This window comes from Solanum verrucosum, unplaced genomic scaffold (assembly GCF_900185275.1).
Source record: "Solanum verrucosum unplaced genomic scaffold, falcon-dt-bn FXZP01000258.1, whole genome shotgun sequence".
Lineage (NCBI taxonomy): Eukaryota > Viridiplantae > Streptophyta > Magnoliopsida > Solanales > Solanaceae > Solanum > Solanum verrucosum.
Window position 1 is genome coordinate 324,813 of NW_026019974.1, and position 10,800 is coordinate 335,612.

At 37.5% G+C, this 10,800-nt stretch overlaps 1 protein-coding gene across 1 annotated transcript; it reads right to left on the minus strand.

Moving 5' to 3' along the window:
- Nucleotides 1-7,888: 7,888 nt before the first annotated feature.
- LOC125817300 (uncharacterized) lies at nucleotides 7,889-8,761 on the minus strand. The gene is made up of 3 exons (XM_049496839.1): nucleotides 8,650-8,761; nucleotides 8,291-8,520; nucleotides 7,889-8,014 (listed from the first exon to the last, which is right to left on the minus strand). The coding sequence occupies exons 1-3, from the start codon at nucleotides 8,759-8,761 to the stop codon at nucleotides 7,889-7,891; spliced, it is 468 nt and encodes a 155-aa protein (XP_049352796.1).
- Between the last annotated feature and the right edge of the window lie 2,039 nt (nucleotides 8,762-10,800).

Genomic DNA, 10,800 nt, shown 5'->3' on the forward strand with positions numbered 1-10,800 from the left:
GTACCGGCAAGTTACCACAAGTGGAGGTAGCCCATTGTGAGACCCATGGGGAGACACCTTCTTTGCCCCTATAGATTCTCCACCGCTTCAGGAACCTCCGAAGGCTACAGGACTTCTGGCTCCACCAGTTGTACCACCTCTAGTTCCTCATATTCCATCTGATCAGGATTTCAAGGGTGTAGTATATATGTTAGCACAAATAGTAGTTGTACAGCGCCAGCCAGTTGTACCAGATGTTGCCAGACCTTTCTGAAGGGCCCGGAAGTTCGAGAGTTCATGAATTTCTTGCCTTGAATCCTCCACAGTTCACAGGGATAGATTGCTGAGAGGACCCTCAGCAGTTTGTTGATCAGCCTCATAGGATCTTCAGAGTCATGCATGCCTCAGCGACTGAGTCAGTTGAGTTAGCAACATTTCGATTGCGTGATGTTGCAGTATTTTGGTTCGAAAGTTGGGAGAGATCTTGGAGAAAAGATGCATCTCTACCCACTTGGGATAGCTTTACAGAATCTTTCATAGATCACTATTTGCCTCGAGAGATTAGGGATGGCCGGGTGGACCAGTTTCTGAACATCCGACAGGGTAGCATGAGTGTCCGAGAGTACGGGCTGAGATTTGATTCATTGGCTAGATATGCACCATCATTTGTTGATACGATGCATGACTGGATGCGTAGATTTGTGGGAGGGATTGACTTAGACTATATCGATGCTTGTTCTACCGCTACACTAAATGATAATATAGATATCACGTGAATTCAGGCCTTAACAAAAGGCATAGAGGATCGCCGACATCTACAGTATATGAGTGAAAGGGTTGAGAGAGAGAGACAGAAGAGGGCTAGGCCTGTTGGTTCACTGGGAGATTCTCAAGGTGGTCCCAGACCCCGACATTCTATTAGGCCACCTAGACCTCCACCACAACAGTTCTAGGGTAGTAGATTTGATTGTCAGGGACAGTCAGGCCAAGGTGAGGGTTCACGAGCATCAGGCTCGCAACAACAGAGGGGTTCAGACCAGGCTAGGACATCCCCACCGCATTGCACTACTTGCAGTAGGATGCATTTTGGAAGGTGCAGGCAGTGTTCCACATGTTGTTATTCTTGTGGACAAGAGGGGCATGAGTGGAGAAACTGCCCTACCATAGGTCAGGGTGGTATAGGTTAGTTTACCAAGTCAGTAATAGGTTCCTCCTCATCCGCACAGTCTACAAGGTGTGGACCCCAGACTTTAGCACGTAGAGGTAGAGGTGGAGGTAGAGAGGGAGCATCTAGTTTTGGTAGTGGACAGAAGCATACATATTCATTAACCGGCCGACAAGACTCAGAGTCATCACCAGATGTTGTGACAGGTACATTGATTGTTTGCTCCCATTGTGTTTATGCTTTGATAGATCCTGGATCTACTCTATCTTATGTTACTCCATTTATTGCGGGGAAGTTATGTACAGTAGCAGTCATTAAATCGACCCTTTATTGAATTTACACCAGTTGGTGAGTTTATTATTGCCAGGAGAGTCTATTAAGGTTGCCCGATAGAAATTATCGATCGTCAAACCTCTGTAGACCTGGTAGAGTTAGAGATGGTTGATTTCGACGTCAATATGGGCATGGACTAGTTAGCATCTTGCTATGCTAATGTTGAGTGTCGAAGAAAGATTATTAGATTCTACTTTCCAGGAGAGGCAGTTCTAGAATGGAAAGGCAATACATCAATGCAGAAAGGTAGGTTTATTTCCTATCTTAAGGTGAGGAGGATGATCACTAAGGGTTGTATTCATCATCTTGTTCGCGTTCATGATATAGTTGTAGAACCATCGACTCTTCAATCTATTCCAATAGTTAATGAGTTTTTAGATGTATTTCCAGACGAGCTCCCTGGTATCCCTCCAGAACGAGAAATTGATTTTGCTATCGATATGCTACCAGGTACACAGCCCATATCTATCCCTCTTTATAGAATGGCTCCTGATGAGCTAAAGGAGTTGAAGGATTAGCTGAATGACTTGCTAGATAAAGGTTTTATCAAGCCTAGTGCTTCACCATGGGATGCGCCAGTGTTATTCGTGCGGAAGAAAGATGGCTCACTAAGAATGTGTATCGATTATCGACAACTGAATAAGGTGACTATAAAGAATAAGTATCCCCTTCCGAGGATCGATGACTTATTTGATCAGTTACAAGGTGCTGCATGTTTCTCAAAAGTTGATTTAAGATCAGGGTACCACCAGATACGAGTTTGGGAGAAAGAAGTTCCAAAGACAACTTTTAAAACCAGATATGGACACTTTGAGTTCTTGGTAATGTCTTTTGGATTAACTAATGCCCCAGCAGTGTTCATGGATCTGATGGATAATATATTGAGGCCGTATCTAGACTTGTTTGTGATTGTATTTATTGATGATATTTTGGTGTATTCACGTTCAAAAGCTGAGCATGCAAATCATTTGCGAGCAGTCCTTCAAGTTCTTCAAGAGCAGGAACTTTATGCAAAGTTCTCCAAGTGTGAGTTCTGGTCGAGCTCTGTGGCTTTCCTAGGCCATATTGTATCAGATGCAGGCATTCCAGTTGATACACAAAAGATTGAGTCCGTAAATACTTGGCCCAGACCCATGACTCTGACTAAGGTTCGTAGTTTCTTAGGATTAGCCAGGTAATACAGAAGGTTTGTAGAGGGGTTTTCTTCACTTTCAGCACCATTAACAAAGCTGACTCAAAAAGCACCTAAGTTCCAGCGGACTAAGGCTTGCGAGCATAGTTTCCAGGAGCTTAAGGACAGGTTGACATCAGCACCAGTTCTAACATTGCCAGAGGGTTCAGAAGGCTATGTGATGTACTGTGATGCTTTTGGTGTTGGGATGGGATGTGTTCTAATGCAACATGGTAAGGTTATCACATATGTTTCAAGGCAGTTGAGAAAGCATGAAAAGAACTATCCGACCCACGATTTAGAGTTGGCTGCAGTTGTGCATGCATTAAAGATCTGGAGACACTATTTATATGGCGTTCATATTGACATCTTCACATATCATAAAAGTCTTCAATATATCTTTATACAAAAGAAGTTAAATCTGCGACAACATCGATAGCTTGAGTTATTGAAAGATTACGACAGAGATATTTTATATCATCCAGGAAAGGTGAATGTGGTATTCGATGCCCTCAGTCGAAGACCTATGGGTAGTTTATCCTATTTAGGTGCTAAGAATCGTGAGCTAGCGCGAGAGCTTCATCAATTAGCTAGCTTGGGAGTCAGATTGTTAGAGGCAGAAGATAGTGGGGTAACAATTCAGGACACAACCGTATCATCTCTAGTTGTAGAAGTGAAATCACAGCAACAAGAGGATCCTAACTTAGAGTAGCTTAGAGCCAAGGCTCAGAATCAACAAACTTTAGCATTTGATATAGCAGGAGATGGAGTCCTTAGAAGTAGCGGTCGATTGTATGTTCCGAATGTTGCAGGGCTTCGACATCGGATTATGGAAGAGGCACATCATTCCCGTTATTCTATTCACCCTGGTTCAAAGAAGATGTACCATGATATTAAGGAGATATATTGGTGGCACGGGATGAAGAAGGACGTTGCTGAGTTTGTTTCACAGTGTCCTAACTGCCAACAGGTGAAGGTTGAGCACCAAAAGCCGGCTAGGCTAGTTCAGGAGATAGCCATTCCTTTGTGGAAGTGGGAAGCAATTAATATGGATTTTATTACAGGGCTACCTCGATCATGTCGCAAGTTTGACTCTATTTGGGTAATTGTTGAAAGACTAACAAAATCAACCCATTTCTTACCAGTCAGGGCTACTTTTACGTCCGAAGACTATGCAGGGTTCTATATTAGAGAGATTGTTAGGCTACACGGTGTCCCAGTATCTATTATCTCTGATAGAGGAGCACAATTTATCGCCAACTTTTGGAAGTCCTTCCAGAAAGGACTGGGGACACAAGTTAATCTTAGTACAACCTTTCACCCTCAGACAGATGGCCAGGCTAAGCGTACAATTTTGACACTCGAGAATATGTTACGGGTGTGCGCGCTAGACTTTAAGGGAAGTTGGGATGACCACTTTCCTCTTATTGAGTTTACATACAATAATAGTCAGGGTTGATTGGACCAAACTTAGTACAACAGACAATGGAGCAGGTTAAGCTCATTCGGGAGAGGTTGCTAACAGCTCAAAGCCGACAGAAGTCATACTTAAATGTGCGACGAAGGGACTTAGAATTTTGTGTCGATGATTGGGCATTCTTAAAAGTCTCTCCTATGAAGGGTGTTATGAGATTTGGCAAAAAAGGCAAGCTTAGTCCAAGATTTATTGGGTCATATCAGATCCTTCGGAGGGTAGGACGAGTGGCTTATGAGTTAGAATTGCCTTCGGGGCAACAATTTGTTCATCCAATTTTCCATGTATCGATGCTACGGAAGTGCGTAGGAGACCCTTATTTGGTTGTCCCAGTTGAGGATGTTCAGATCACAGAGGATTTGTCCTACGAGGAAACTCCAGTTGCCATATTAGATCGACAGGTCCATAAATTGAGGACCAAAGAGGGGGCTTCGGTTAAAGTATTGTGGAGAAACAAGAATAGAGAAAAGGTGACCTGGGAAGCTGAGGATGACATGAGGTCCAAATATCCTCACTTGTTTCATACCGTAGGGTGATGGCATATCAGTTTATATTGGTGCAGTGGGGTAAGATGCCTATGATTTTTTTTATATTATTGCTTCTTATTATTGTTGTTGTCGTTGTTTTTTTTCTCGCACTGTTATTGCGGAGCTATATTGCTTAGCTATTTATGTCGTCCTATGAGATGCCTAGGTTAACAATTTATGTGTTTCAAGTTCTGGATAGTCACATTCACAAAGGATACTTTGTCTAAACTTTGGCAACTCCTAAGGACATAACCGTGTGACTCAAATTTTTCATTCGAGGACGAATGTTTCTAAGGGGGGAAGCATGTAACACCCCAACTTTTCTAAATGTCTAAATTAATTCGTATATTCGTTGAAAGACAAAGAGGGTGAGTAATAAATTTAAAATGATGTGGTATGTCATATTTTAAGTGTTCAAGGACTGTAACTCAAGTTTTGAAGTAAGGTAAGTCGTAAAATAAAAGTGGGCGAAAGTTATCGTAAGTTCCTTTTTAAAGATTTCTATGAAATTTTGGTCAAATGTTTCGGAAGTTTTCTCCCAATCTATAATGATTAATGGGTCCCATGACCCATTAAATCGAAGGTCTACGAGTCGAGTTTCAAATGCATCAAACGGTTTGCTCATACTACTTCAAAATAGAGAGATATTCGTGTTTTTGCGAGACTGCACAAGCAGGCACGTGAGGTGGGTCCCTTAAGTCGGTGGAAGCTTATAAGATAGCATCTTCTTCATTTTTCCTCATTCCAAATCGTAAGAACCCCACTAAAATCAGAGAAATACTCATCAAATCATCCTTGTGTGTTCATGATCTCTTCTTGGCCTTTTATCAAAAATTGCCCTACGTCGCGAGCTCGTTGTTTTGGTATAATTTTCACGGTGAATTGAGTGGTGTAGCTCTGTGGAGGTTATCGAAGCAGGGTTTTTTTTCAGTGGAGTGATTGTTTTCAAGTGTTTTGGTCATTTAAAGAAAGGTAGGAATCACCTTTTATCAGTTTACGGATACCTTAGGTTTTGGTTTGTAGTTTACGATAGAAATCCACGTAGATTGTCAAATTGTCGTAGTAATTTTTATCCTTAATTACTGATTGATTTTACCTCTTTCTTTAGTGTTGTATTGGTGTGGATAGAGGTATTTTCAGCATAAATTATAAAGGAAAAGGTATGTTAAGGCTACTCCCTTCGTTCGGCATTTTTCCTTAGAGTTTGGGAGTGATATAATAGAGTAGTTAATGTTAGTTATATTGTAGATGTAATTGTGAGTGGTTGGCTGATTGAGTGGTTATAAACCCTCATTTTAGGGACTCATAATCTGTTCAGAACAACCCTAAGTTAGGAACGACTTGGACATTACTCATATTTATTGTTTATAGTTAAATTGCTCGCCTTCAACCTATTTAATTGTTTGTTTTCGCCCTTGGGGATATTGTGGTCAGTTATTGAGCTATGAACTGCCTATGGGGGCTACGATGATATCTAATATGACTATGCTATTGCCAAAGAGGTCTATGTGTTGCCCACAGGGCTATATTGATGCCAAAGAGTGTTATGTGTTGCCTATGGGTCTATTTTGACACCAAAGAAGGCTATGTATTGCCTACAGGGCTATGTGATGCAAAAGAGGGCTACATGCAGCCCACAGAGCTATGATGTTGCCTAAGAGGGCTATGCGCTGCCTACGGGGCTATATCATTGCCAAAAGGGCTAAGTGACTTCTTACAAAGATAAGGGACTACCGATAAGGTTGTGTAGATTTATTTGGCACCTTCTGGGCTTATGGGGGCCTAAGTAGGTGGTATGTTGTTTGTACCTACCTGGCTTATGGGGGCTTGGTTAGGTTGATGTTTGATTATTATTGTATTTTATTAGATTCAGTAGTAGGTTGGCATGCTTATCTAAAGTTGATTTCCTTAGCTGATTGTTTTTGGTATATTATGATACTTGCTCATTTAGTCTACAGCCTTTCATAATGTGTACATTATTTTGTACTGAAGCCCCATTGCCTGGGGGCGCTGCATTCATGCATGCAGGTCCTGACAGACGACCGAGTAGACCTCCTCTATAGCACGATTGACTTCTATCCGGTTGGCTAGCCCTTTTCGTCCGAAGCTGCTAGAGTTTGGAGGTTTGTTACCTTTTATTGTGTATATTTTTATGGGTAGGTTGGGGCCCTGTCAAGCCAATCTTTACTGCTCTTTGAGGCTTGCAAATTAGTGTGTAGGGTGTAGAGCTAGGTTATGGCCATGCTGGCCTACTTTTGTTGGTTTGCTGAAGCTTGTGAGTTGTTTGATGTATTGTCTTGATATATACCTGATTCCAGTTTTTGTATAGATATCATGGTGGCCTCGACGGCCCAGTCAAGACTTATGTGCTAGTTGGCTATTTATTTATATGAACTCTTGAGAGTAGCTGTTTCTTTTATATATATGTTGAGAGGGGCCTTACCGGCAAGGTCTTAGTTTTAAGCCGGGATATACTAGTTTGTTTTCTTGATTGCGTGTGTCTGTCATGCGCTAGTACCAAATGGTTCAACATGGTCGGCTTGGGTCTGAGTTTTGGCATTAGGAGCAAATCGCTCCCCTTGAGTTTGGGGTGTGACAATATTATAACTGGGATGGCCCAACCGGTTATGCCGAATGACAAAATCATTAGAATCAGTAAACCTTTTGTTTACCACGACATGTGATTCAACCGTACCAATATTTGTATGGTACAACCAGAAGAAAGTGCAGGCAATTTTACATGCACAGTTTTCTTCTCCGCATTTATTATATTAATATAAAGGTATTCCACATTTCCTTCATTTGCAGTCTCAACATGATAGCCATTTTGGCGAATAACCTTGAAACTTAATAAGTTTCTTTGAGACTTACTACAATACAAGCATTATTAATTATCAATAGTGTTCCTATAGGTAGTAATAAGGCCGCTCTTCTAGAGCCCTCAATCAATTTTGTACTACCGGATATTGTATTAACATACGTCTTTTTTATAATCAAATGAGAGAAATATTTCTTTTATCTTAGTATTGTATGAGTTGTGGCACTATCTAGAAGGCACATATCTCCATTATTCATCTTGGATCCAACTGAAGACTGAGAAATTTTATTTATCTTCATAAAAATAAAAATACATAATAAGAAGTACGAAACTTATCAAAATAAAATTTAAGTAATGAACTTTAAGTAATACATTAAAAACAATAACAACATTATTCATTTCCCAGTTCAATTGTCAATCTTCAAGTGCGATCCCCAAAAAAGTCCTCAGCTTCTAGATGAGTAATATCATCGAGCCCATCAAAAGCATCATCTTTCAATGCTAAATTTGCCTCAACATTCTCATCATTTTTTTGAGAAGACCCTGCCTGAGCATCATCTTTGAGAGTCAAATGTGACTCTACTTGGGCACTAGAAGAGGAGGCACCACCTTTATTTCTTTTCCTTTTAAAGGAATTTTGATACAGACAAAATGCTCAGGTGTCCGACATTCATTTTTCCAGTGACCTTTAAGGCCACAACGATGACAGTGATCGCCCTTTCCTTTTGAAGGATTATTTTGAGAACCCATATTGTTCTCCCTTTTTAATGACCACCACCTCAACGATTATTATATCTTATTTTCCTTTTCCACGCCTACGTACATTATCATGGCCCTGATTATTTTGTCTTATTTCAGTCTGGCTGTGTGCTTCTACCGTGTGTGCCTCCGGTAATGGAGCACTTCCAGCGGGACGAGCTTCATGATTTTTCATTAAAAGGTCATTATGTTGCTCAATTACAGTTTTATAATCTTGAAACTGTAAGTGCATCCACTCATAACGAGACCTTGGCAATACCGTTGCCTTGAAGTGGTCATACCTCCCTTTCAAACCTATCCACAAATCAAGTGGATCTTTCACTGTTAAGTATTCAACCTTCAGACTTTCATCAAGATGATGACGAAGGAAAATCATAGCTTTCCCTTTATCCTATCTTGATGCCTTATTTTCTTCGATTATACAATCACCAAGACCCTTAGCGGTAAGGTGAATTTCAGCATCAAGTACCCATGAAAAATAGTTCTTTCCAGAAATGTCAAGTGCCATAAATTCAAGCTTTGACAAATTCGACATGATGAAAACTATCATAAAATAATGGAGTTAATATTATGATGTTGGGTTGTTTATTATAAATGACAAATTAATACTTTAAATAATAAAGTATAGGATGAGTATAAATTATATTATATGCATGAACATTAATGTTAGACAAAAAAAATGTTAACTCATGAAGAATTGAAACGGTAAAAGTTAAATATACTTTCTACTTGTTTTAAGTATTTATTACTAGTTTCAATTAACGCAAAGTTTAGTAATAATTTCAAGTTGTATTTAATACAATACTATATTCTTTATGACACACAAAATATATGAAAAGAAAATACTTATGAGTATTCTAACTATCATGCTATCATATTGCTAGTATTAAATTTAGAGTTGTAAGTTTGTAGTATAAATATCATAACAATATAAACCTTAAACGTATTGATTGTTATGCCTAGTAAAGTATCATAATAATATCTAAATCAAGTTATATATGCAGTAATTAAATTATAGATCAAAGATTTATGCAAGTCCTATTAGAGATGTTATAAACATATAAATGTATACCTGACTGTAAATGAAAATTGATTAACTTTTAGGAAAAAAAGATAATCCCGAATTAAGTAGGTCTCAATTGGTTAGAGACTCGTGTTGATAACGTGTTGTAAAACAACAGGAATATGTAAGAATACACAAACAATAAAGGGAGACAAATGGTGATGGAAAGTATAGAGTGGAGAATATTATTTAAACTCTTCAAGTGTATTTCATAAAGGTGAAAGACTACCCTTTTATAGGATATTCAAACCATCCTTTTAGAGCATTTGACAAATACGTTAGAATGATAATTAATATAATAACTAGATACATTACATTAGGAATAGATCAAGGGAAACATCCACCATTAAATGGATTTGTAACAATTTTGATGTTATATCCACTATTCCAAAAATAAATTTTCAATTTTACTTATAATATGATAATATAATCATGATGATAATTAAATTATTTTTTAATACATATGGAAGTAAAAATGAATGGATAAGTAACGTATTGGTGGGAAGATATTTCAATCAAATGGAACACTATAGTGAATGTAGCATGAACATAAATTTTCATCTTCCTTCTTCATTGGCTATGTATTGTTCCATATGTTTTTTCTTTCTTTAATTTTTATTGAGTATGCAATTTTTTAAGTATGAATTTCTTGTTATTTTGTGCTCATTTTAATTTTAGAAAATGTTATGTCACAAGATATACTCCTTGATATCTATATAAAAATAGATAAGAAAATAGTGATTGGTCATAAAATATTCTTAAATCAAATTAAGGATTCTATAAATAACACTTCGAATTTTATTCTTCAATTAATTTTTATTATTGAAAAAGGTAAATATTTTATATCACGATATAATTTCTATAAGATACTAGATACTTTCATTAGACAACAACTATATAATATGTATGCGAAAGAAAAAATGAAAAGACTACAATTCTACAAAGATAAGGTAGAAACTTAATGAAATAAAATATTTTTCACCAAAGGTGATGTTCATCTATTAAAATTAAATTATGCTACTAATATATATATATATAACATACTGTTGGTCAAGCTAAATATTTGACATACACTCAAGCCTCTATTTAACCATCATTCGTTATAACAACAAAGTACCCTTTTTTTGTAAAATTACCTATCTATGATAGTCTTACTCAAATATTAATTGAGTAATAATAGTTTGTATAAAATAGATTACGTACAAAGATAAAATATTGAAATATTTATGGTAATTCTTATTAGTGTAATGCACATACTAAATTTCAAGTATGAATTTTTAAGAGAATAATTATATTTAAATGGTGTCCATCATTTATGTTCATAACCTCAAGAAGAAAGGCTATTGATATTTTTTTTTAAAAAAATTGTTGGTTAGATTTGTTTACAAAATTGAGTGAAGTAAAAATAATACTACTAAAGAAATGTCACTTTCTCACAATATTTAAATTCTGAATGTATTTCAAAATGTTTCAATGATATCTCGTCAATATGATCTCAAAATACAAGTAAC

Bases quoted from the DNA above. Each gene is read 5' to 3' on its own strand.
- LOC125817300 (XM_049496839.1), bottom strand. From the start codon at position 8,761: ATGTCGAATTTGTCAAAGCTTGAATTTATGGCACTTGACATTTCTGGA. The intron at 8,521-8,649 runs GTATAATCGAAG...ATTTGTGGATAG, and splicing joins CGCTAAGGGTCTTGGTGATT to GTTTGAAAGGGAGGTATGAC. The intron at 8,015-8,290 runs GTACGTAGGCGT...GATGATGCTCAG, and splicing joins ATAATCAGGGCCATGATAAT to GCAGGGTCTTCTCAAAAAAA.